This window comes from Helianthus annuus, chromosome 7 (assembly GCF_002127325.2).
Source record: "Helianthus annuus cultivar XRQ/B chromosome 7, HanXRQr2.0-SUNRISE, whole genome shotgun sequence".
Taxonomy (NCBI): Eukaryota; Viridiplantae; Streptophyta; class Magnoliopsida; order Asterales; family Asteraceae; genus Helianthus; species Helianthus annuus.
In genome coordinates, this window is record NC_035439.2 from 144,163,643 (window position 1) to 144,191,568 (window position 27,926).

Sequence of the window (27,926 nt, forward strand, 5' to 3'; positions counted from 1 at the left end):
CACATTAACTATTTATTTCCATTTTTTAATTTTTTATTTTCTTCTGAACCGCTAATCTTCACAGTATTCCCACCGGGCCGGAAATGGAGGCCCATACTCTCCGACGGTTTCACTCTCTCAACAACAATGCACACGTCGACACTCACCACCACACACTCCCTCCTGTACGTGTCATCCACGCGCTTTCTTCACCGGAAACTTCTCATCACACGTTCCGTGTGGTTCCGTCCAGCAAACGTCACCGCCACGTCAGCATCAGCACCGTTCACCGGAGGAATCCGGATGAGGAGTGTCTCCGTCGCCGCTGCCACGTCAGCATCGGCGCCGTTAACCGGAGGAATTCGGAGGAGTGTAGCAACGGACGTTGCCACGTCAGCATCAGTGCCGTTCAACGGAGGATACCGGAGGAAGAGAGTAGCAGCGCACGTCGCCACGTCAGCATCAGCGGAGTTAACCGGAGGATACCGGAGGAGGAAGAGTGTGATGACGCAGGTTATGCTCGGCGGAGAAGACGAGATGTGCTGGTGATGCCGTTGGTTGCGATCGGAGCTAGTGTGCTCCGATCGGCGGTAGCTAGGGCGGAGGAGAAGGCGGAGACGGTGACGGAGACGAATACCGCGATTGCGCCGGTGAAGGAGGTGAAAGCGGAGGCGGTGACGGCGGAGAAGGTGGAGGTGAAGAAGGAGGAGGTGATAACATCGAGGATTTATGATGCGACGGTGATCGGAGAGCCTATGGCGGTGGGGAAGGATAAAGGAAAGGTGTGGGAGAAGCTTATGAATGGGAGGATAGTGTATTTAGGTGAAGCGGAACAGGTTCCGACTCGAGATGATAAGGAATTGGAGGTTGAGATTGTGAGGAGTTTGGCGAAGAGGTGCGCAGAGGCAAATCGAAGGATTACGTTGGCTTTGGAGGCGTTTCCGGCTGATTTACAAGAACAGTTGAATCAGTTTATTGATAAAAGGTTTGATTCTTTGTTGTTTGTTCTTAGTTATTAGTGTTATTGCAGTATATTGATTAATTAGGTGTTATGAAAATATGATAAGAGCAAATCTAAGCATCCACCTTAAGTACAGACTGTTTGACAGGAAATAGAGTCTTTTAACATTTTAAAATCTGATGAGCTGCAAAGAGCACACACTAGGGCTGCAAACGAATGTGTTCGTTTGTTAAGAAATATATGTGTTCACGAACTGTTCATGAACAATTACCAAACGAGATTTTATGTTTGTGTTCGTTTGTTAAGGAAATGAACTTGTTCGTGTTCGCTTGTGTTTGTTTGTTCATTTTAGGCAACGAACAAAAACGAATGTTGATGAACACAAATGAGAACAAACTAATGTTCATGAACACAAATGGAAAGAAACGAACACAAACAAGCGTTCATGAACATAATATATAATACACCGACACTTATTAAATATTTTATTCGTCGGAATTTCGAAGTATTTAAATAAAATATAAAAACTAAAAACATTAATGAAATATGAAACACAAATGAACATGTTGCTGAACGTTCACAAACATAAATGAACGAATGCGTACTCTGTTCATGTTCGTTCATTTTACTAAACGAACGAAATTTCTTGTTCGTGTTTGTTTTGTTTAGTAAACGGACGAACACAAACGAACTTCCCGCCGAACGGTTCACGAACTGTTCGCTGAACGTTTGGTTCATTTGCAGCCCTGGCACACGCCATATATTGTTATATATATCCTGTTAATCTGTTCTTTTCGACTAATGTTCATCATTGAAACCAATCATGGATGGCAGAATTGATGGAGAGACCTTGAAGCCATTTGTCTCGTATTGGCCAGCTCAGAGATGGCAGGAATATGAGCCTCTTCTAAACTACTGTCGTGATAATGGAGTCCGGCTTGTTGCATGCGGTACACCACTTAAGGTACTCTTTTAGCCCTTTTCGTAGCAAGAACCAATATACATATAGGATAGAGATGGCAATTTTGTTCTATTTGCTTCTGAATAGGTCGATTCAGGTAATATATATTATCTCTAGTGGCATAGTGGGCCAATGGTTAAAACTTAAAACTAAAGGAAACGGGTCAAATGGTTTGAATGGGTGGAAAGTTTTCCATTGTGTATTTTTAAAGCATCTATGCAGTTAATGTGGCAAAAAATCGGATATTGGTCTAGGACTATGCAGTTAATGCGGTAAAATATCGTTCAAGGACCGATATTTGAAATATAGGTTATCTCGGTGAGATATCGGTAATTTTAATATAATGTAGAACTAGCTTACAACCCCGTGTATTACACGGGTTGAATGATGAAAAATGTAAATTGTAAACTTGTATATAATCCTTATTAATGAAATGACTTATTTAGATAAATTAGTAAAACAAAAGAACAGTTATATTTTCGTTACTTGTACATGTGATTTGAAACTTTATTAGTAATTATTGTTTATATCCAAATAATATATTTTATCTTAACAAATATATATGGTTAGGGTAAAATGAAAACTTCTACGAATTGTGAGAACTTAGAGAACTCAACCTTACCAAAGGTTTTTTGAGTTTTTTACAGAGGGTGTGAATGAACGGTTACAGATTCAGGGCGTTAAGTTTTTTGATTTTGGATTCAAGTGGTTAAAACCACTAAAACATAGGGACTCAAAAAGTAATTTACTATTAATTAAATTTGAAATTATACGTTTGATCTCTAACTATATTAAATAATATTATACTTATTATATTATTTGATAGATTTATATTTGTTATAGATAATTATTAATTAAATTTGAATTTATACGTTTATCTCTAACTATATTAATTAATATTATAATATATTTTGTGTATGAAAATTAATATGTAATACTATTATTAAAAGGGAGGAGTCACCAGAGAGTGACACGTGTACAAAAGGATTTTCATTTATTAGTATAGGAAGATTTATATATATAGCAATTTAACACCAATAGTTCAGTGGTATATCAGTGATATATCGGTTATATCGGTCGATATCGCCGATAATATCGGTACCGATATTTTGACCGATATTTGACACCGATATTTTACTAAGGGTCCGATATGACCGATATAACCGATATATCACCGATATTAACCAAGGAACTGATTAAGAGTTAAAACACTAACATCTAACAATAACAATTAACAGTTAAGATTTAAAACACTAATAGCAGCAATAAGAAGAAAGACGAATGGTAGAACTAAGAAGAAATGTACTGATATTAGGAAAATCGATGATATAACGGTCAAATATCGGTCAACATCGCCGATAATATTGGTACCGGTATTCTGACCAATATTTGACACCAATATCTTACATGGGGACCGATAACCGACCGATATATCACCGAAGTAACTGCATAGACCATATGTAAAACACAAATTATTAATTGTCATGATATCCCTCTAGGTCATCAGGACGGTTCAAGCCGATGGTATTCGTGGACTATCAAAGGCCGAACGTAAAGCTTATGCTCCTCCAGCTGGTTCAGGATTTATATCCGGCTTTACATCAATCTCACGTAGACCTTTAAAAGAATACAACTTCCCAAACCAATCTATTCCATTTGGTCCAAGCTCTTATCTATCTGCACAAACCAGAGTTATCGAGGAGTACACCATGTCTCAGATAATTTTACAGGCTGTTACAAACGGTGAACCCACCGGACTGCTGGTGGTGGTGACGGGTGCAAGCCATGTTGCTTACGGGTCAAGAGGGACCGGGGTACCTGCAAGAATTGCAAAGAAGATGCAAAAGAAGAATCAAACTGTTATATTGCTTGACCCTGAACGGCAGTATATAAGACGCGAGGGTGAAGTTCCTGTTGCTGATTTTTTATGGTATTCTGCTGCCAGACCATGCACCAGGAATTGCTTTGATCGTGCGGAAATTGCTCGAGTTATGAATGCAGCTGGCAGAAAGCGAGATGCTTTGCCACAGGTTAGTGAACCCATTTTCAGTTACAAGTTAGATTATTATTATTATTTTTTTTTTTGCTTTTGTTCATCGTATTAAACCTACTAAAATCTTTTGATATTTCAACTGCCTTTGGGATAGATAAATAATTAGATAAGCAGTGCACTAAATATGATTGCAAAGATACACTTTGGCTGACTTTTAACCCTTGACTTTTTACCGACCGGTTTGAGACTAAAAATAACCCAAATGGGTCGCAATTGTTACATATACATGTTATATTACAACGTTGTGTTGTACCTTTATCAGGATATCCAAAAAGGACTGGATCTTGGTCTCGTATCTCCGGAAGTACTGCAGAATTTCTTTGATCTAGAACAGTACCCTCTTCTATCAGAACTTACTCATAATTTTCAGGTAATCGTTTGTGTATAACTAAATCCGTCATTCTTTTAAGAACATTATCTCATTATCCGTAAATTACAGGGTTTTCGAGAAAGACTACTAGCAGACCCCAAATTCTTAAACCGATTAGCTATAGAGGAATCAATATCAATAACCACTACACTCATAGCACAATACCAAAAACGTAAAGGAAAATTCTTCGAAGAAATCGATTACGTCATGACAGATACCATTAGAGGAATAGTAGTCGATTTCTTCACAGTTTGGCTTCCAGCCCCTACATTATCATTTCTTTCATTTGCCGATGATGCTAACGGGCCCGATAGCATAGATGCGCTAACGGGCCTTTTGGGGTCCATACCGGATAACGCGTTTCAAAAAGCACTTGCCGGGAAGGACTGGGATGTGGGCCATAGAGTTGCTTCGGTAGTTGTTGGTGGTGTAAAACTTGCCGGTGTTGGATTTATTTCTAGTATTGGAGCTGTAGCTGTGTCGAATGTGTTGTACACCGCGCGCAAGTTTCTTAATCCCACTCTTGTAAATACGCAACAAGTTAAAAGATCACCGATTATGAAAACCGCGGTTGTTTATAGTAGCTTTCTTGGGACATCAGCTAATCTCCGGTATCAGGTACTGCAAATTTTATATATATATTTTTTAGAGTAAAATGGCATTTTCGTTCCTGAGGGTTGGCTAGTTTTGCGACTTTCATCTAAAGGTTTGTTTTTTCACACCTGGATCCAAAAGGTTTGAAATCTTTCCATTTTCCTGCGGCTCGTTAACTCCATCCATTTTTCTCCGTTAAGTCAGGGATATTTTCGCATTTTTTGCTAACTTAAAGGGCAATTTGATCTTTTTCACTTTATGTAAAAAGACCGAATACCCATGAAAAGGACCGAATTGCCCTTCAAGTTAACAAAAAAAGATGGAAATACCCTTGACTTAATGGAGAAAAATGGATGGAGTTAACGAGCCGGATGAAAATGGCAAGATTTCAAACCATTTGGATCCAGATGCGGAAAAACAAATCTTCGGATGAAAGTTGCAAAACTGGCCGAAAATCAGGGACGAAAATGGCATTTTAATCTATTTTTTAAAAGGGTAGATAAAGTGTTTGTGGGTCAACTCAACTCGACCTAGCCTGTTTTGACCCCAACGAAAATTGAGCTGTTTCAACCCAACCCCTATTTTGACCCATTACCTAACCTGTCATATCTTGCCACATGTACTGTTTATGTTTCCGTCAGTTTGGTATCAACTTAACTGCAACTCAATACTGCAGATTATTGCTGGACTGGTGGAGCATCGCCTTTCCGATATGTTTTCTGATCAAACATTATTTGTAAATATGATATCGTTTGTGTCGCGGACAATCAATTCTTACTGGGGAACTCAGGTTATAATCATTTCAATTTGTGATCCATGTTAAATTATCTTTATCGGCAATGAGCCACAGTTGGTTTGGATTGGTACACACACAGTTTTAATTCGACCCGTTCATAAGAAACGGGATGAAATAGTGAAGCTGAGTTTTCTAAGTTTGTTTTCCACTCATATATCTTAATTTCTATATATCATCTTTCTGCAGCAATGGATCGATCTCGCACGGTTTACGGGTCTACAGGCGCAAAAAAGCGAGCCACCTTCAAACCAAACAATAGAAGCTGCAAATCCTGCTACAGTAGGTTGCAACACTACAGAAGAAGCCAATGTTGATGAAATCGAAAATCAACAATCAATGAGATGATGTCAAGCCATAGCTGCTGAAGGCGTTTCCCGTAAGGAACGGCTCTTCGTTTTCATTTTTTTGTTACTATACTATTATGCTCGTTATTGTATTTATAATATAAGTTTGAGCATATTATACACATCACAAGATGAAGATAGATAGAGGCTAAATTTCAGCAGACTTTAAATAAATATTGGCTTTAGCCTGCAGGTAAAGGGCGCAAATTTTGATTGAATACAAAATTCTTTAATATATATAGAGGCTAATCATCATAGGTTGTGCTACATAATCTCTCTACTTCTTATTCTTATTTAGAGGTTGCATCTCACCCAATCGTTTATATAGAGTTTGATTTAGATTATGTTGTATCTCTAATTTGTGAAATTGATCGACCAAGACAAAGGTAGTTTAAAGTGTCAAAAGTGATTTAAACGAGTAAAACTACCTAAACTACTTTATACAAAAAGTCATATTACCATAATAATAGTATCATCGACTGTTTATTGAAATTAGGGTCTTAAATGAGAAAATCTTAGTTAAGTTTGAGACAGAAATTTGATTTAAATTTTGTAAAATATCAGCCTAGCTGCTTAGGTGAAAGTTTGATGATTTGTTGGTCTTAGGCGTTAGTCTCTGTATTCGTCGTCGTCATCGTCATCGTCATCATCATCATACTCAGTAAATCCCACCAATAGCAAAGCAAATGTATGGTCTGAGGAAGGTAAGATGTAGACAACCTTACCTCTACCTCGTAGGAACAGAGAGGCTGCTTCTAGTGAGAACCCCGGCTTGATAGTAGTTTTGCATAAGCCTCGGACATAAGACACATAACACTCAACAATCGGGACAAAGACCGATTAGTGCATGTACCCTTTTGTTTTCCAGCTATCAACGCTGATGAAACAGTGGTTAACCAAGAGAGGTTAATTCACTGGTCTCGTCAAGTAGGGTTAATCCCTTCTTTCCGAGGATTGGTGGCTGGATCGTCCGCTGATCTGTCTCCTGCACAAGGGAAACACACCGTGACTCGTAACAAGGAGGATGGGGTGGGTGGTGCTCCTTGTTACCACTCTTCGGCGTGAGAATCAGTAATTTGCTTGAGAGCAAAGTGTGTGATAGTAGTAGTAATGAAAGAGTTGGATAAGCGATACCTCAAACCTGGTCCGGGATGGGTATTTATAACCGAGGAGTGAAGGAGGGTAATTGAGTAGCTAGACTGACAACGCACAGCCCCTTGCAGGTGTGTCAGGCTTGTCGGTCACGGAGGTGATGCAACGTCCCACTGTGGTGTCAGTCTGTGCGCCAGTGTCGTTTACGTATGGGCTGACAGATGACTGTCGGCAGTGCCACTTGCTGTAGGGCTGTAAACGAACCAAACGTTCAGCGAACAGTTCGTGAACCGTTCGACGGGAAGTTCGTTTATGTCTGTTCGATAAGCTTAACGAACGAACACGAACAAAGGTCTCGTTCGTTCGCATGCGTTCGTGAACGTTCGGTAATATGTTCGTTCGTGTTCATTCGTTTATGTCCGTTCGTGTTCGGTTTTTTATGTTTATTTTTCTAAAAGTTTTTGATGTTTTATTAATTTTTTTACTTTCCCCCATAAGTATTATTTCCCTCTCTTTTTGTTTACCTTTCCTACCTTTTTTTACTTTCCCGACTAATTCATACACTTCAGTACACTAATTATATTAAAAAATTAGTAAAAACTATTAACCCATGTGGAAGCTAGATATTCAAGAGTTAAGACATTTATTTTGAAGTTTGTATGAAGAAGGTGGACATTGAAGACTTTTTTGGGATATGTATTTTGGATTATTATGTCTTAAGATAAACTTGATTTGTCATATGTTGCTACTTTTGTGTCTTGAATTCTTGATAATCGTTTAATGGTTATATTTTACTACTTTTGTTGTGTACAATGTTTTTAGATTAACGGTACCTTTTTTTTTTAATTTTCAAAATTAATGTTCATTTCTGTTCGTTTGTGTTCGTTTGCGTTCATGGTTAGTGTTCATGAACTGTTCGCGAACAACCAAATTACTTAACGAACGAACACGAACATAAACTTCTGTTCGTCATGTGTTCGCGAACAGTTCACGAACATCCAAATTTCCTTAACGAATGAACACGAACATAGCCTTGTTCGTGTTCGTTCGGTTCGTTTACAGCCCTAACTTGCTGTTTTGGCTACCTGATTCAAAGTGTCAGTCCCACTTGCGTCGTCAGTAGGATGCGGTGCTAAGCCGCATCGCTGACTGCGGTAACTGCGGTTGTTTCCGCGTCCCTTGGCTTGACGTAGACGTTTATGGGATGCGGTGCAGAGCCGCATCGCCATACTTGGTAACTGCTTTTTCTATATCCCTTGTCGTGACGAAAATGTTCATAAGATGCGGTGCTAAGCCGCAGCGCTATGTGCAACACCCATTTTCATACACAAGGTAAGTCTTCTCATCACTTGACAGATTAGATTCGACTGCTGGGTTCGCGCGTGCCTGCACGGACGCATATAAGTTTTTGCCGGTGGGAGTATTTGATAAGGGTAATGGTCACTCGCGACCATGTTGGTGCGAGATTTGGGACCATACCCCTTCAAACGCCAACACATGATGCATGATTAACCGTCCTCAGGTTATTTTCACGAAATTAGTAAAATAACGTTAAAATTAGTGCACTATCAGTTTTGTCCCCCGATGACCCACACATATATACATTATATGCGCATACCGTAAACGGGGCCCAGGCGTTAGTCTCTGTAAATAGGTTAAAGCCAACTTTTGGAATGCTCAATATATAGGATGATATGTTTTGATTTGAGTTTGCTAATAAGATGCTACACGTTTATGATCAAGTTATTAACATCACACGCACACGCTAATGGTTTAATTTGATTCAACTTCAATTTGACTACATGTTCAGTTGGTCTGAAACGGAAGTGATCTAGTGTGAAAATTTTCGGAATCTTATGTAACCAAGTTCACAAACAAACTGCTTATGTGCAGGGCTGGATCTATAGGCTTTCAAAGTTAGGTAAGCACCTAAGGACACCAATTTTCTAAAAACCTTTTATTATAGAATATGTGTATTAGTGTATTAGGCCCAACCGCCCAAATAATCTAAACAAAATCTATATTTATTGGAAGACCCAACTAAAGAACCAATTTTAGAATAAAAAAAGCCCAATTCCAACTCCAAGCAATATGTGGTTCGTTTTTAATTTAGGCTGACATCGTCATTCTCGCTAACTATAACGCCATGCGTGCTCATTTCACTCAATGGCGTCGCGAATTGGGGATAAATTAGAGGGGAAATTAATGATGTTTCAAGGATAATCCAGGTTAGTTAACGACCATTTTTTAGTAATCTTTATAATTGTGATATATTACATCACTTTTTTTCCCTAAATCCCTAATTGATACTTCGAATCTTTAAATTTTGATATTGTGCTTGCGAATTTCCGATTGAGACTTCGAAGGAAAAAAGCAAAAACGATTTTTCTTTATAACAATTCATTCAAAAGGGCCCTGATTTTGTAGTTCGCTTAAGGCCTCCAAAAACGTTGGACCAGTCCTGCTTACATGTTATCTATGTTCTTGCTAAAACTTTTGTGTTTAGAACTCGAGTTATCTTTTTTATTATTTCAAAATTAACTTTTACAACCTAAGACACAATAATACCTTTTCAAAAGATGGTTTTAACGATGTTCAAAGATATCGATCACTTGTGGTCTAATGGTTGGAAAGACTTGGTTTTTCCTTGGAGACTCAAGGCCAATCCCTACTAGTGCAATATTTGGTGGATAAAAAGGCAATGCAGGCTAGTTCTCCCAGACCCTAGGTCAAGAGTTCGAGCTCGAGCCACCCTAGGTTTAGGGATGGCAATCAAACCCGAACTCGCTAGGTAAACCCGAAACCCGACATATTTGGGACGGGTTTGGAGTCGGTTAATCGGGTTTGGGACGGGTTTGGGAATCGTCTTTATTTTTTTCGCGGGTTTGGGACGGGTTTGGGATTTAGTGATATACCCGTTTACCCGACCCAATTACCCGATATAATTTTTTTATATTATTAAATATGTACATATATGATACATCCATTTTTTACACATATAAGTATTCTATTCCGTATACGTTGTAGTTATTTGATATATATTTTTATAATGACAATACAAAATGTAACCGGTTAATAGTTACCCGATAAATACCCAATGGGTTTTGAGATGAGTATACCCAACGAGTAATCTTTTTATATTAATGGGTTTACCCGATACCCGATGGGTATTTACCCGCTAGAAACCCGACGGGTTTTGGGATGGGTTTGGGACAAGCTTATCTAACCGGGTTTGGGTTTGGGATTACCTAAACCCGTCCCAAACCCGACCAATTGCCATCCCTACCTAGGTTTTAGTCCACTATACGTTACGCCAGAGAGATTCCCTCTTGTGGCGGCGCAAGCCCCTGCAGTGTGGTATGTTTTCCCGGGGAACGTTGTTAGCCAAACTCTGACGCCAGCGTAAGCTCGGTTAAGACAACATAGTCTGACCAGAGTGATGTTAGGGCCCTCTGTTTGGGAGGATGTAAGATCTCTCTCTCAACTGTTAAAGATTCTCACCGTTCAAAAAAAAATGTTTAAAGTTTTATCCATGGAACTTGTTGATTTTTCTAAGCTATTCTTTTAAAAGATGGTTTTAACAATCTTCACCGGCCTACAGTCATCCATTAAATGGCAACATACCACCCCTTAAACTACCACCCTCTAGCTCTCATGGCCATGGTTATAACGTGTCAAATGTGATCACATTAATTAGGATTTCATATACAAGAATAGCCTAGAATAAACATTTAGGGGGTGTTTGGCTTAGTTTTTTTTTTTACAAAATAAGCTTAATTTGGTGTTTGGTTTAGCTTTTAAGCTTATGCTTATTATCTTATATAAGCTAATTTGAAAAAGCTTATTTGGAGATGGTTTTTAGCTTATTTGAAGAAGTTTATTTGTGTAAGGGTGTAAGTTAATGATAGAAACTAAGCTATAAGCTAATCCAAACACTAAAAAAGAGCTTATCAAATGATAGAAAATAACATATAAGCTATTTTAAAAAATAAGCATAAGCCAAAAAATAAAAGCTATACCAAACACCCCCTTACTCTGATATTTCACTCGGCTGCTCCTATAAAAAATAACTACTTAGGCCACACGGGGTGGCACGTTATTTTACCGTGATTTTTTCTATCACGCGTTATAACACCGCCGCCTCCACTCCCCTTCACGCGTTATAATTCAACGCGTCGACTTTATCACGCGTTGATTTCAAAAAATGGAACGTTTATTTTTGACCGTTTGGCATTTTTTCACCGTTTGAATTTGTGGGTTTTTATATAAAATCCAAATTATTCCCCCCCATTCAATTAAAAAACTCTCCAATTCAATTCCAAAACTCTCTAAAAATTCAACTCAAAAACTCAAAAATAATACAACAAACATGGAAGGATCAAGCAAGAGAGGTGGGGGTGCGAAAAAAAGAGGTTCGGGTACGAAGAAAAATCCCGTAAGACCCAAGGTTCGAGCGAATCTTGGCGAGCCGACGCGCTTTAGGTTGCAAGACTAACCCGACCAAGTCCCACCCTTTCAAACCCAACAATATCCACCCTTTCAATCGCAGACGTATCAAAACCAATCCTTCGTCCTACCGTTTCAACCTCACCAATTTCATCCCCAAACGTATCAAACCCAACCCCACACACTCGACCCACTACTAGAAGACAACACCCTCATCCATCTTTTGGCAAACGCGTATCGTGAACCACAACAAAGTCTTGATGAGGAAGAGGAAGAAGAAGAGGAAGAAGAAGAAAATGATGACGTTCAAGAAATCGTCCCAACCGTCCGACAACATTGGACGAGCGAGGAGGAGGTGTCCTTGGTGAATGCGTACTTGCACATCTCGGAGAGCAAGAAACATGCCAACGAGCAAAGAAAAGAAACGTTTTGGAGACGGGTCATTAATCATTTTGTCCGACTTCCTGGTGCAAAGCAACGAAACATGGACCAAATGACGTCGAAATGGACGGATTTGAACGGGAAAATTAGTAAGTTCAACGCTTGTTTCATTCAAAAGGTATGTATTTTTATAAAGTTTAAATTTTTTTTAAACTCTTATTTAAAAAAAGAAACTGTTTAAAAAAAACGAAAACTGTTTTTTTAATAAAACCGAAAACTGTTTTTTTTTATAAAACAGATTTTTTTTATAAAACAGAAAAAAAATTAATAAAACAGAAAACTGTTTTTTTTTAATAAAACAGAAAACAGTTTTTATAATAAAACAGAAAACTGTTTTTTTTATAAAACAGAATTTTTTTTATAAAACAGAATTTTTTTTTTATAAAACAGAAAACTGTTTTTTTTATAAAACAGAAAACTTTTTTTTATAAAACATATTTTTTTTTAAATATATTACCTTTTTATATTTTATGTAGAACCGAAACCCACAAAGTGGAGCGAGCGAGGCGACAATCATGCAATAAGCCACCGAAGAGTATTGCCGACTGTACAAAAAGAGGGGTTTTCCACACGTGGCGGATGGGAAATTGCGAGAAATCACCCGAAGTGGGTCCCCGTTGCGTTGGTTGACATGCGTGGTCCTACGGCTCCAAAAAAACGAGGAGGTTCGAAAAGATCAAAGACATCCGATTCGGGGAACTACACGACTTCCGCGTCGGATAACTTGCCCCAAATGAACTTAAACGACGACCCCCTTGACGAACCCGATCAACCCATTGACGACCCCGTTGAAGAAGATACACCTACAAGGCCACGACGCAAGAAAAGTGGCGAATCGTCAAGCAAAGGGAAGGAAGCGGTGGCGGAGTCGATCTTCAGAATCGAAGAGGAGAAAATGACCCAATTCAAGAAGGCCGAACAAAGAAAAGAAACAATGATGTCCCTAAAAGTTGAACGCGAGCAGGCGTACAAGGAACACTTGAAAACGATTGAAAGACAAAATGATTTAAAAATCTTGCGTGAAAACCACGCCCATCTCGACGAACCGTTCAAGTCAATTGTCATTCAACAAAAGCGCGAGATTTGCGCAAAGTGGGGTTGGGAGATGCCACCCGTTTAGTTGTTTTTTTATTTGGCTATGTAATTTATTTTTTAAGTTTAATGAAATTTATAATTTAGTGTTTTATTGTTAATTTCTAATTTAAAAATGAAAATTAAAAAAATTTGGGAGTGATAGAATTCCTTCATTAGTGATACCACCCCCCTACATTTCTATCACCGGTGATAGAATATTGGGTGATGACATGACATGATTTGATTGGATAGTGGAAGTGATATTTGATTGGATAGTGGAAGTGATAGAATTCTATCACTAGTGACCACCCCTCCTCCCCTTATGCCTAGGGTCATGGGAATTTATGTAGTTAAAAATCATTGCAACATAAGAAATTGTTGTTGTTGTTGTTGTTACCCTTCGTAATCGCCGCACCATTCATTGTGTTGCGTTATGAATGTTCAAAGTGACGGATCTAAAAAATCCTTATAGAGGCAACGTTTTAAAAAAAAGGTAATGAAATCGAAAAAACGTCAAATTTACCGCCGGAGCATAAAGGAGTAGCGGGGGCTACCCCTATTAACAAGCTAGGTCCGCCCCTGGATGTTCATCTGTTTTAATGTTGCCTTAACGAAGTGTTTGTATATATGTTTTATCTGGATCATTATATATTTCTTTTCCTCTTTTATATGAAAAGAATATAGTTATACCGGGCCACGTATAACCGCTTTGTATCACCATGTCCGGATCACTTAGCATAGATGGTGAAGGTCCATACCACTAGATTTGGATAACCGGTCCCAACGAGGGTGCTTCGGACTAGCACGTCTAGAGACATGAAATTTGGCGTACGGATTCTATTACCCAACATCCTTGTAACAAAATAAACGGTGGTATATGACGAACGCACATTACCATTTGATACGATGTGAGTTTATCTACGACACGTTAAATACAAGATCTCACCAATTGTGAGAAATGATCTCTTAGGTAAAAAGTCATTGACATAGCTAAGAAAAGGTTAATGGGCTCTCTCTTAAAAAAATAACGTCTAATGAGAAGGTATGCTCTCATTTCATACATACATTTACTACACGCATTTTAACAGAGTCGTACTTACGTTTAAATCATATTTGAGTCTTAAAAAGAAACCCGTTTTCTTCTGTTTTAGAGACTAATGGATGGTGTATTGCGATACTAGATCGAAAACCACTACTCATATTTCTACCTGTTCACCGTCGTTACAGACAATATACTTGTTTAAACCTTGACGCGATTCCTTGTCACTTTTTGTTGAATCTTGATGCTCTCACGCAAAGGCATCATTCTTTATATTTCTTTCCATTTTATATATTGCAAACAAACATAAGAAAATTAATAGATAGTAAAACTTTAAACCATATAATAAAACTAGTTTTTTACTATCGCCGCGTTGCGACGAACGTCTTTTGTTGTTTAGTCTGTGTTTACATGTGTTTTGAAATCACTACGAGCGCGTTGCGCACGGAAACCGCTGACAAGAATAAAAAGAAAATATAGAAAAAAACACTAAAAGATAACCAAAAGAAAATCAACCAAAAAAGTTGTATGGTAATAATGTTGTTCGTATGAAACCTGTGGTCAGAAATGAGCAAATGATACTGGGTACCGGTACCGAATTTCCCGAACCGAAAGATCTTAAGTACCAATTCGGTACGACTTTTGGCGTTCCTGGTAGAGGTTCGCTACCGTTTTTTACTTTCATATACAGGTACCGTAATTTGTATTTTCAGTACCAGTACCGATTCGGTATTGGTTGGCACCGAGCTCATCCCTACCATTGAAACTAAAAAAAGAAATCATTAAAAGTTAAAGAAAAAAAAAAAAAAGTTGCACGATACCGTTGTTGTTCATACGACACAAGTAATCAGGGATAAGCAAATGGTACCGGGTAGCAGTACCGAATTTCCCGAACTAAAATATTTTCAAAATCAATTCGATACCGACTTTTGGTGGTTTCTGTACCAGGCTGGTATCGGTTTTTACCTTTATGTACCGATAACTGTACTGGTATTTTTTATAAAAAAAAAAGTTGCACGATACCGTTGTTGTTCATACGACACAAGTAATCAGGGATAAGCAAATGGTACCGGGTAGCAGTACCGAATTTCCCGAACTAAAATATTTTCAAAATCAATTCGATACCGACTTTTGGTGGTTTCTGTACCAGGCTGGTATCGGTTTTTACCTTTATGTACCGATAACCGTACTGGTATTTTTTATACCAGTACCAGTTGATAACAGCTTATCTAACTTAAAAAATAAAGAAGATAACAATAAAACTATTAAAAAAAACATATATTATTATAATTTTAGTGTTCAAATCATTGTGTTATTAATATATAGAAGAATATCTAAACATACTAAAAATACTTTAAGGTGTGAATTATTAACTTTAATTAATTAATATTAAAATTAAAAATCAATTAAAATTAAATTAAACGAGGAATAACACCCGCGTGCGTTGCGGCGCGGGTACATTGCAAACATCGAATGGGTTAGTCTAAACGTTATGTGATGCGTTAACCACATGAAAACGTGCATTTCGACATATATGATCAAACTCAATGTAACCTATAAAAGCATGACAATTAGATCAAAACATAAAGTAAATCAAATTTATATTGTACAATCATAACGTATTATATAGGATCCGACTTATACATAGAAAACGTAACGGGTATAACGGAAAAACTGACACCTATAACCAAAAGAGATTAATTAGAACTTTTGAAAATAAGAAACCACAATTTGACTCCACTCGGTACGAAACAAAATTAACGACACATTAAAATAAGCACGGAAACAGATTATATTTGACCTAACTCATTTCCCAAAAAAGTTTACGTTGAAACATACGCCACCTCGAATTTATACCGAAACGTACATAAAATATGCACATAAAAGATGTTTTTTTGAAACAAAAAGTATTATATTTGATCTGACTCGTTTCCAGAAAAAAGTTTACGTCAAAACGTAGAGTAAATCGAATTTATACCGACACGTACATAAAAATATGCACGTAAAAATAGGTTTTTTTAAGTAAAGGAGGTGTGAGGGTGAACTCGAAACAAATTATTTTTAGTAAAAAAAGTAATAGCTTAAAAACGTTTGTAAAATCGTGCCAGGTATCCTCAATGCCACACAACCAACAACAAAAGAGCTCGTAAAATAAAATTAAAAAAAAAAAAGAAAAAATAACATTGAACGAAAAACATACGTAAAATCGTTGAATCACACACACACGTTGCGGTGTGTTAATGTGAAGAAATTAGACCGAAACATAAAACGTAGAAAGAAAAAAACTAAGTTGATTTAGGGCCCCACGCATTGGACGAACTTGTCAAACGTATAATAATAGACATGTTGCAACGGGCATGTTAAATGGGAAAACAAACAAAAAACGTTGAACCACAACGACACACAGTTGCGGCGTGTTAACTCGCGAAATTTTAAACGAAACGTAAAACGAAAAACTTGCAAAAGATGAAAAGCATAGGTGACCAAAGTTGAAAATAAAAAAGTGTTGGGATTAAATTGAAAATAATGGAAAACTTTGAGTTTAAAGTTAAAAACTTAAAGGAATAAAAATAAAAGATAAAAACCTTTGGATTAGAAATGAAAAATCAAATTTTTTTTTGAAACACTCCCTATGCTTATGGTGCAACAACAAAAGCAACAAAATGTTGCTTATTTATATGTGGTAATTAAAATTAAAATTTAAAAATAAAAATCAACTCAAAAACTATTGTTGGAGCTAGTAGCTTTTATGAGTTTTAGATTTGTACCTCCAGATTTTTTGTTTCTACAAACTTAGCACATCAATCCTCATATTTGGTTCCTCCGGAAAGACACATGTTGTTGTTGCCTTAACCACCCACAAGACTATATAAGTATTTTCAAACATAAATTTACAAAGGCTATTAGACCATGTGTAGTGGGGCATTATGGGGCATTATAGGGCAAAAAAAACGCCCCCTTCTCCATTACATAGGGCATTATAGGGCAAAGAAAAATGGGTTTGGCGTTTTAATGAAAACGCCTAAATGAATTGTGGAAGGTTTGAATGGGTTTGACTAGCCAATGAGAAAATAGTTTTTTTTTTTTTTTTTTTTTTTTGTTTAATGATTGGTAGGGTATTATAGGGCATTATGCCCACTACACCACTTTTGTTATAATGCCCAAATGTGACTAGGATGCCACATGTCAGATAATGCCCCATGATGGGGGCATTATAAATTGCTATCACTACACATGGTCTTATATCAAGTATTTAACTAATTTGAACTAACTTAAATTTAGAATATAAGATGAAAAATTAATTAAGTTATCTTCCAACTTTAAAATATTTTATTTGAGTTAAACTTATTTTAACTAAAAGGGTTTTACTTTTCATACATGTTTTAAACTACGTATTTGATCACTCTACTCTACTGATTTATTGATTAGACTTCAAACGTTTCCTTAAACGTTACTCTCTGTTTCAAATTTATTGTTATTAACAATTTGTTATTGTTAATCTTTTCTCGTCAAACGAATAATGATATAAAAGTCGTCGAAACCGATACTCATAGCATCTATGTTTCGAATCCGACACAAGGCGTGGCAAGTCACCCCTAATTAAATTTACAATTGAAAAAAACTAAATTATTAGTATAATAATTATTTCTTTTCAAAAGAATGAGTGACTCATCAAGACATTATACGAATTTAAACAATATTAAACCGGCCACGCACGCCGAAAGCACAAACGCACGTGACTAAACAGGATAAGAACTGTGACGTGTCTCCACTTTTGGATAAGGATCTCTCTAGAACCCATCATGCTTTCTTCATTCCATATCAAAATTCCCTTATTACCCTTCCTTTCATTCCCCTTCAAATCCTCCTGCTTGGGTAATACCGTAATTTCACATACACACTGTATATAACGCACACAGAATTTAGAGTTAATTGCTCGGATGGTCCCTGTGGTTTCAAGTTTTTTCACGTTTAGTCCCCGTCTTTTGAAAATAGCATGTATGCTTCCTATGGTTTGTCCTTTTGTTACTCGGATAGTCGCTGAGTAGATGTCAGTTAGTTTGAAAATAGCAGATACGCTCCCTATGGTTTGTCATTTTGTTACTCGGATAGTCCCCAATATTGGGGGACTATCCGAGTAACAAAATGACAAACCATAGGGAGCATACATGCTATTTTCAAAAGTTGAGAACTAAACGTGAAAAAACGTGAAACCACAGGGACCATCCGAGCAATTAACTCCAGAATTTATTATCTTAATAATTTAACCGGTGGCAGTCCAGTAATAATGTCAACATCCATGTCCTTTTACACATCTTCTCTAAATATATATCAGTATCCACTATCCAGTATTCACTTGTAAGATATTTTCTTCTGAAACGGTTACTGCAAAATATCACAATGAGAATGGACGTGATGGCGCGTGAGAACGGTTTACTATCATCATCTCTGAATCCGAACGCTCCGATGTTCGTACCGGCGGCGTATCGCAACGTTGAGGACTTTTCCGATCAGTGGTGGACACTTGTGCACTCTTCTCCTTCGTTTCGCGATTACTGGCTCCGTGAATGCTTCTCGGAATCACTATTTGATGTTTCCGATGACTTCGATTCGTTCCTACCTGACGAAGATCAGGTTTTCGACGGTAAAGTCCGTGAAATCGAAGGTAAATAGATCGAAAATTTGAAATCTGATTAATCGATTAGTTTGTTAGGTAGTTAGCTAGATCTGGTTTTAAGTTTGTTATATTTGTTGAATCGAAGGTAAATAGATCGGAAATTTGAAATTGCAAGTTGATTAATCGATTAGTTTGTTAGGTAGTTAGCTAGATCTGGCTTTAAGTTTGTTATATTTGTTGAATCGAAGGTAAATAGATCGGAAATTTGAAATTACAAGTTGATTAATCTATTAGTTTGTTAGGTAATTAGTTAGATCTGGATTAGAGTCTGTTGTTTTCGTTAAATTGAAGTTAAATAGATTGAAAATTTGAAATCATGAGTTACTTTGTCGATTATATAGTTTGTTAGATCTGGATTTAAGTTTGTTATTTTGTTGTTTGTAGAAGAGAAGAAAGCTCGAAAGGATCTGATTCTGGCGAGATTGACGAACTGGCGTAAGGCGCGTACGGCGGAGTCGCCGAGGCTCTTCGAGAAGGCTCCGAAGATTGTGAATGTGAAAGTGAGTCCGAGACCGATTCATCAACCGCGGTAGATTGAGTCTAAGACTGATTCTATCAACCGCCGTTTAGCGAGTCAGGTTTTTAATTAACGCGTTTGTTAGATTTGAATGTAATTTAGTTTGAAGTTGCATGTACATTGAGGAAATTAGTGTCTGGAAAGGACTATTATCTTCTCTGCTTTGGTTGTAACCTGATTGTAAATATTAATAAGGGTCAAACTATCTACACACCAAGTGTGTAGATAGTCACCATTAAAAGGTGTTTTTTGTCTTTACATGCATACTCTGCAGTGTCGAACTATGACCAAAACGCGGCGTTTTGGTCCGGTTAACCAGACAAAGACTGACGGGTGTCTGACGGGTCTGTTGTCCGGACCAAAACGCCGAGCTTTGGCCGCGTTTGGTCCTGTCAACCAGACCGGGTGTCAGTCTTTTGTCTGGTTGACAGGACCAAAACGCGGCCGAAGCTCGGCGTTTTGGTCCGGTCAACAGACCCGTCAGACACCCGTCAGTCTTTGTCTGGTTAACCGGACCAAAACGCCGCGTTTTAGCCACAGTTCGACACTGCAGGGTGTGCATGTAAGGACAAAAAACACCTTTTTTAGTGTGTAGATAGTGAAATGGGTGTGTAGATAGGTAAACCCATTAATAAAAGTCTCCTTTATCAATATAGTGGATTGAACCTTAGGGTGAAGGGGGTGCTCACCTAATAGGTGAGTCCCCTCTCTTACGCCAAACCAATCCCCGTGTGCCACGTCAACTCCCCTCTTAAACTCCCCTAACACCCCCATTTGATGGCGCCACTCCCCTATTAGGTGAATTGTTTTTTTTTTTAAAAAAAAAAAAAAAAAAAAGAAAGAAAAGCTGTGATTGGTCCCCTCTCTCCTCTCTCTTCTCTCTCTCCTCCCTCTCTCCTCCCCCCTCTTCGGCAGCCCACCACCGCTTTAGTCCCTCTCTCCCTTAACCGATTTTGTTGGCGGCACCTTCACCTATGCGGCAAGGGGGTTACCGAAATCCATTCGGTGGGCACCCCGCCCACCCTTATGACAAGAAAATAACCTGCAAAACAGAACCTTTAGGGGACCTGCAGAGGTGAGATGACCACTCTGCGACCAGCAGAGGTGAGAGCAGGCTCGAGAGACCGAGATCCTACTCCGGTTATCGTTTAAGTTTCTGCAAACATGGATCACATTCACAGGATCAATCTATAACAATGACCGCTTACACAGTTACATGAATGTTCATAAGAAGTTCGAAATGACCTTTAGATCGACCCTATCCCCAAAGCGATCTTCTGTCGACGCAGCTAGTGTTTCGTGACCAGGATCGCGATTTTATAACCTTGCGTTTATACGCTTAACTGAGGGACCATAAAAAACACGACTAACAGAAAGAAGGATAGGTGCACAAAACCAAGGTTTTTTCAAAACTTGTTCCAAGTTGGAACCGGTTCTGGTCAATGAGTCAATAAATGGGTACCGGTGGAACCGGGTTGGTATGGAACCGGTTTTTGGAGAGGAGCGATTGGTTTGCTTCAATACTTTGTATCAAAGGTTTGCAATTATACTTAAGAAAACAAAATAAATTACCCAACAAATATTAATAATCATTTTGGTCAGAACCCATTTGACACTTTGACGTGGACATGTTTTGCCCTGAACCCGTTTTGACGTGTTAGCCACCCGACGCAACCTTTCACCATGCTTAAGATTTACGAAACTAAAAAGGAGAAAATCCCGAAAACATAAAAGCAAACAAGAGTACACTGTGAGATTCTAATATCTGGCTGTGCGCCTTATGTGAAAACAGAAACACAGGACTAGGTAACTAAATATTTACTAAATCTTTTAGGTAACTAAATATTTACTAAATCTTTTACTGTTCCAATTGACACAAGAATACTCGGCTAGGTAAAACCCATAGGGTACTTATCAAACACCAGCAAATGCCTATTTCTTTAGATTTAGGTGAGACAAATACGAGGTTGTCGTCAGTCGTCACTCAAATCAAACACCAGCAAATGGCGTTTTACACAACTTATCAATTGATTCATTTAATATTTATTAGCTTTTGAATGATAGTTTGCATAGGAGAATCTTGTCCTGTGCTCGGGATTTGGTTAAGCAACATCTCAAAAGTAGTGGAATCAGTCGAGAAACCTCGGCTAATCATCTCCTCGAGAAGAATCTCTGCTTCTTGGAATGCTTTTTGCTTCAAGAATTCCTGAACAATCACATTGTACGTCACACTATCTGGCAAACAACCATTCTCTTCCATCTTTCTAAGCAATTCTTTACCTTCAACAAATAACCCTTCTTGGCAATACACGCTTATCATCACTGTATATGTCCTAACATCAGGTTTCAATCCTTTCAAACAGAGTTCATCAAACAGATCCATAGCCACGTTAGGATTCCCACATTTGCTACAACCGTCAGTCAATATATTATACAACCCTACATCTTCCATCAATTCTTCATTCCCCAGCGAACGGAAGAGAGCCAAGGCATCAGAACACTTGGAGTTTTTGCACATTCCATGCAACAAGATACGATAGGTGTATATACTGGGAGCCTGGCCCTTTTCTTGCATCTTGTTAAACAGTTCTATAGCCGTTGCAGGATGCCCTGATAGAAACAAGCCTTGTAACATGATATTGTAAGTAATAACGTCCGGAATCAAACCCTTGTCTTGGATTTCTTGAAAGAGATGCCTGGCCTCATCGATTCTCTTCTTCTTACAGTATCCGTTTATCAGGATGCTATAGGTGATGATATTGGGCACAATATCCTGCTCCAACATACGATCCATAACATTCTCTGCTTCCTCTATTTCACCACGTAAACAGTATCCGTCAATTAGTGCACTATAAGTTATTACGTTTGGATGAAGACCTCTTCGTACCATTGCTTGTACAGCAAGCTCTGCATCTTTTACGCATCCTTTCTTGCAAAAAGAATCCACCAAGATAGTAAAGGTATCCACTCCTGGAGATACCCCTTTTTCCTCCATATCCATCAATATCTTTGCAGCTTCTGTCTCTCGACCAAAGTTACATAGACCCTGAATCAAAGAGTTGTAAGCGATAACGTTCGCATGGACACCCTTTTCAGTCATATGCGAAAATAACTCTAATGCATTATCAACCATTCGATCTTTGCAGAGGCTATCAATGACTGCACTGTACTGTACTACATCTGGTTTACAAGAGCCTGATTCCATGTACCTGAGCAGTTCAAGGGCCTTGCTAGTGTGACCTACTTTACACAGTCCATTAATAACGATTCCAAACGTAATCTGATCAGGCTCACAAACTTTCTCTCTAAGCAGTTTCTTGAACAACTCAACAGCTTCAAAGACCCGATCAGCAAGAACAAGCCCATGAATGAGAGTGCTATATGTAGCCAAATTGGGCGGATGACCTTGCTTGAAGATGGTTGCGAGTAAGGCAAAACCGTAAGCAACTTGATTCAACCGGCAATGACAGTTAATAGAGATGTTGATAGTATAGATATTAGTAGGAATACCCATCAACTTCATTTGCTTAATGAGCATAAGAGCAGTGGAATAATGTTTCATCTTTACAATGCCAGTAATCAGCTTAGTAAATTGGAAGATGTTAGGTGGAGGTTGTCTCTGAAGCATTTCATCAAACAGTTGGAGGGCATCATCGACCTTGGTGGGTCCGGAAGCATTTTTAAGTTGTAGAATTCTTTGATTGAGATGATAAGTAGTGTAATAACGAAGGCGAAGAAGTGTTGTGCAGTTCATCTAGCGAGCGATCTTAATTGAAGATGAAGAAGATCAATATAAAACATTCTTTTGAAATCATGTATGAAAACATTTTTCTTTCTTTCTTAAAGAATAAAATAAGAAAATACAATGCATTTTATATTATTAATCTTAAATATTTCGAAATAGAAATCTTTTATTTTTTCTGGTTTAAAGGAGCATATTTAAATTTGTCCGATTAATAAAACCAGTGGGATTCTCAATGCACAAAGTATAATGTTATGTGTGTTTTATACTATTGGTGTTTGGAATTCGATTCGGATTTAAAAAAATTCGAAATTCGACTTGATTTGAATTCGATTATCAAGGTTCGAATTCGAGTTGATTCATATACGAGTCTAGTAATCGAATTCGAATTTACAATTTTCAATTCGATTCGAAATTCGAATTCTATTTGTAGATAAATTTTTTCACAAACATATAACTTCTAAATTTGGGCGAAATATGAATTACATCCATAAATGATAAGTTTATTATTCATAACATTACCACCTAATGACAAATAGCCCATCTACTTAAATCTAATTTTTTACTTTACTTAATTATTCATAACATTACCATCTAATGACAAATAGCCTATACTACTTAAATCTAAATTTTTACTTAACTTAAATCGCTACTAGTAACCAACATATCTTCTAAATTTTGGTGCTTTGACGTATTGATAGTTAATTAATTTTGCAGATTATTATATTTTATGTTGAATATAATTAGTTCGTGGTAGTTTTAAAAAATGAAAGTAAAATAATTTAATGTTTAGGGTTAATTTGAATTAAATCGAATTTATTCGAACTCGAGTTTCAAATACAAATCGAATTAAATACGAATTCATGTAAAAAAATAAAAATTCAAAAATTCAATTTGAAATTCGAAAATTCATTATTCGATTCGATGAACACCCCTAGTTTGTGTTAATAGATAACATTCTATACTTCTTTAGTAGACGCGTCAATGCACCAATGCACGAAGTATAAAGATTTTGGGCAGTAGTGTAAGGGTGTGTCCGGGGTGCATTGGGGAAGGGTGCGGGACTATTTTTGCCGCAAGGGGAATGTGTCGCCAACATATGTTTGCCGCAAGGTGAACTCAGAATTCGTTAAAGAGTTTCCGCTTGCGGTAAAGAGGAGAGAGAGGGGTAGTGGTGGGCCCCATTATCTTTCAACCAATCACACATTTTCATTTTTTTTAAATAGTTTGACTGAAATCATCTTTTGTGATTAAAGGCAAGAGAGGAGTTGAAGAGGGGAATTGATATGGCAAGAAATCATTAGTAACAATTTACCCTCACGGGGTGCACCCCTTTCACCCTAAGTGGTAAGCCAGAGTATCTATGGGCTAATAGGCTATGCTATTCATGTAACCAAGTGAAGTTGATATACGTGGGTTAGGCCCAATTCATATATATGAACTACACGAATAAGAATAAGAATATGAAGTATTAGAAGGTTTTCAAATTAAAAATATTACTCCCTTCGTCCCATTAAAAGTGTCATATTTTGAATTTTCAAAGTCTTTATTTATAAACTTTGAATTTAATTATATATTTTTTGTGTTATATAAAACTTGATGAAAATTAACCCGATAAAAACACTTGTAAAACACACTCAAATCATATAACTTTCATCAAGTATTATCTAACACAAACAAAATTATTTAAGGTCAAAATTTATAAATAAAGACTTTGAAAATTCAAAATAGGATACTTTTAGTGGGACGGAGGTAGTATTACAGTATTTCGGATAGTTTGGATCCATGGTTGTTTATTTTGGAGGTAGAAAATAAAAAAAAAAATTAGAGAGAATGAGGAATTTTTTTTTGGTGTAAAGAAGGTATTGGGTTTGTTTAAATATATGTAAAATAGGAATTATTTTCAATATTTTGAATCGTGACAACGATCAGATATCTCAAAATCATCAAAGGAGGCCCGTGACGATCGTTGTGTGCCTCACGTTCATCACACGTGGTGATGGTAGGGGGCGGTGTACTCTGAGTGTCATGGACCACATGGCATGGCCACGAGCCCCTCCACGTCCCCGATATCGTATACAGAAGCAAAATGATAAATAAATTGTATTAGCAAATAGCTAAGACAATAAATATAAATGTATTATATTTTCTTAAAAGTAGGTCGTACGATAGAAAGAAAAAACTATCTCAAATACTTGATGAAAATCGAAATATATCGAAGAATCAATACACACACAGGTGGGTGTAAACGAGTTGAGTCGAGCCTGAGCTCTTGTAGGTTCGAGCTCAACTTGTTTCAACTTAAGAGCGCTCGAGCTCGTAGGTAGTTTCTCAAGCGTATAATTAATTATTTAATTATCATAATTATATATATAATAATAATAGTTATTACATAATAATATATAAATAAAAATCATAAAATAAAAGCTTCTTTAGGCTTATTCACCTATTTCATTACATTACAATTGATATAATCGCAAAGTTGGTAGGTTTTTCTACTGCCTCACTTGATATTCAAACTAATATAGTTTGTGTGATGAACTGCACAAGACCTCCTCTTCGTTTTTACTCTACTTATCATTCCAATCAAAGAATTTTGCATCTTAAAAATGCTTCTGGACCCACCAAGGTTGATGATGCCCTCCAACTGTTTGATGAAATGCTTCAAAGACAACCTCCACCGAACATCACCCAATTCACTCAACTGATTTCTGTTATTGTAAATATGAAACAGTATTCCACTGCCCTTTCTTTTATTAACAAAATAAACTTGATGGGTATTCCTACTGATCTTTATACAATCAACATAGCTATTAACTGTCATTGTCGGTTGAATCAAGTTTCTTACGGTTTTGCCTTCTTAGCCACTGTTTTCAAGCAAGGTAATCCACCCGATTCGACCACCTATAACACTCTCATAAACGGGCTTGTTCTAGCCGATCGGGTCTTTGAAGCTGTTGAGTTATTCAAGAAACTACTTAGAGAGAAAATTTGTGAGCCTGATCAGTTTATGTATGGAACCGTTATTAACGGGCTCTGTAAAGTAGGTCACACTAGCAAGGCCCTTGAATTGCTGACGGTTATGGAATCAGGCTCTTGTAAACCATGTGTACATCATTACAGTACAGTCATTGATAGCCTCTGCAAAGATCGAATGGTTGATAATGCGTTAGAACTGTTTACCAAAATGACTGAAAAGGGTGTCCGTGCAAACGTTATCACTTACAATTCTTTGATTCGGGGTCTATGTAACTTTGGTAGAGAGACAGAAGCTGCAAAAATGTTGATAGATATGGAGGAGGAAGGGGTATCTCCCGGAGCGTATACGTTTAATATCTTGGTGGATTCTTTTTGCAAGAAAGGATGCGTAAAAGATGCAGAGCTTGCTGTACAAGCAATGGTGCGAAGAGGACTAAATCCAGACGTAATCACTTATAACGCACTAGTCGATGGATATTGTTTACGTGGTGAAATAGATGAAGCGGAGAACGTTATAGATCGTATGATGGAGAAGGATATCGTGCCCGACATCATCACATATAGCAGTCTGATAAATGGATATTGTAAGAAGAAGCAAATCGATAAGGCCAGGCATCTCTTTCAAGAAATCCAAGACAAGGGTTTGATTCCGGACGTTATTACTTACAATAGCATGTTACAAGGTTTGTTTGAATCAGGGAATCCTGCAACGGCTAGAGAACTCTTTAACAAGATGCAAGCAAAGGGACATGCTCCCGATATATGCACCTATCGTATCGTATTCCATGGTATGTGCAACAACTTTCAGTGTTCTGATGCATTGGCTCTCTTCCGTTCGTTGGGAAGCAACGAATTGATGAAAGATGTACGGTTGTATACTATATTGATTGACGGTTGTAGCAAATGTGGGAAGCCTAACTTGGGTTTGGATTTGTTTGATGAACTTTTATTGAAAGGATTGAAACCAACTATTAGGACCTATACTGTGATGGCACGTGTATATTGCCGAGAAGGGTTATTGGTTAAATGTAAAGAAATGGTTAGAAAGATGGAAGATAATGGTTGTTTGCCGGATAGCGTCACGTACAATGTCATTGTTCAAGAGTTGATGAAGCAAAACGGGTGTGAAGAGGCTGCGGTTTTTCTGGAAGAAATGATTAACCGAGGTTTCTTTCCGGATTCTACTACTTTTTCGATGGTGCTACACCTAATTCCAAATGTAGGAAAAGAATCTCGTATGCGAACGATCGTTCAAAAGCTTATAAGTGTAGAAAGAAAAGATTCTTGATGTCCAGTTTGGGGATTTTCTGAATGAAGCCTATAAATACAAGGTTATCAAAATCGCGATCCTGATCTCAAAAGACTAGCTGCGTCAATAAAAGATCGTTTACACGATAAGATGGTTCGGTTTTTCGTCTGGATAGGTGATACTGGTGTGGAACCGCCGGTTCGTGTGATTTCAGTTTTGACCGACTCGGGTTCGGTTTGGTTCTTAAAAACTGGTCCGGTTAACGGGTTTTATGTTCATCTCTAAGAGCAACACTTGGTAAAACTTGCAAATAGAATTTCATAGAATAGTTACAAATAAGATTTAGGCAATTTAGATTATAACAATTTAAACTATGTCTCATAACCTATCATAATCCATAACCAAAATTCGGAAAATAACACTTCTAGTTTTTATTTTCATTGCTAAAGAAAATCTGATTCTAAACAAACAATATACATCGTTTACTCCTCTAACGACTAGGGGTGCAAACGAGTCGAGAGACTCGTGAGTTGCTCGAGATCGGCTCGAGAAAAAACTCAAAACAAGCCGAGCCTTATCGAGATCGAGCCGAGCTTGAGCCTAAAATAAAG

The 27,926-nt window shown here is 37.5% G+C and overlaps 5 protein-coding genes across 5 annotated transcripts; 4 read left to right on the forward strand and 1 right to left on the reverse strand.

Moving 5' to 3' along the window:
* Nucleotides 1-6,297, forward strand: LOC110869018 (protein RETICULATA-RELATED 5, chloroplastic). Its single transcript, XM_022118309.2, has 7 exons — nt 1-964; nt 1,775-1,904; nt 3,401-3,931; nt 4,217-4,324; nt 4,394-4,942; nt 5,595-5,708; nt 5,901-6,297. Exons 1-7 carry the CDS (start codon nt 84-86, stop codon nt 6,057-6,059), a joined length of 2,472 nt encoding a protein of 823 aa, XP_021974001.1. The 5' UTR covers nt 1-83; the 3' UTR covers nt 6,060-6,297.
* A 5,222-nt stretch (nt 6,298-11,519) lies between these two features.
* LOC110867108 lies at nt 11,520-13,157 on the forward strand. Its single transcript, XM_022116244.1, has 3 exons — nt 11,520-11,597; nt 11,700-12,126; nt 12,514-13,157. Exons 1-3 carry the CDS (start codon nt 11,520-11,522, stop codon nt 13,155-13,157), a joined length of 1,149 nt encoding a protein of 382 aa, XP_021971936.1.
* A 5,330-nt stretch (nt 13,158-18,487) lies between these two features.
* LOC110869019 (protein EARLY RESPONSIVE TO DEHYDRATION 15) lies at nt 18,488-19,518 on the forward strand. Its single transcript, XM_022118310.2, has 2 exons — nt 18,488-18,816; nt 19,213-19,518. The coding sequence occupies exons 1-2, from the start codon at nt 18,552-18,554 to the stop codon at nt 19,359-19,361; spliced, it is 414 nt and encodes a 137-aa protein (XP_021974002.1). The 5' UTR covers nt 18,488-18,551; the 3' UTR covers nt 19,362-19,518.
* A 1,821-nt stretch (nt 19,519-21,339) lies between these two features.
* Nucleotides 21,340-23,191, reverse strand: LOC110869020 (putative pentatricopeptide repeat-containing protein At1g12700, mitochondrial). The gene has a single exon (XM_022118311.2). The coding sequence runs from the start codon at nt 23,097-23,099 to the stop codon at nt 21,378-21,380; it is 1,722 nt and encodes a 573-aa protein (XP_021974003.1). The 5' UTR covers nt 23,100-23,191; the 3' UTR covers nt 21,340-21,377.
* A 2,669-nt stretch (nt 23,192-25,860) lies between these two features.
* On the forward strand, nt 25,861-27,354 carry LOC110869022 (putative pentatricopeptide repeat-containing protein At1g12700, mitochondrial). The gene has a single exon (XM_022118312.2). It carries the CDS (start codon nt 25,861-25,863, stop codon nt 27,352-27,354), a length of 1,494 nt encoding a protein of 497 aa, XP_021974004.2.
* Nucleotides 27,355-27,926: the final 572 nt, after the last annotated feature.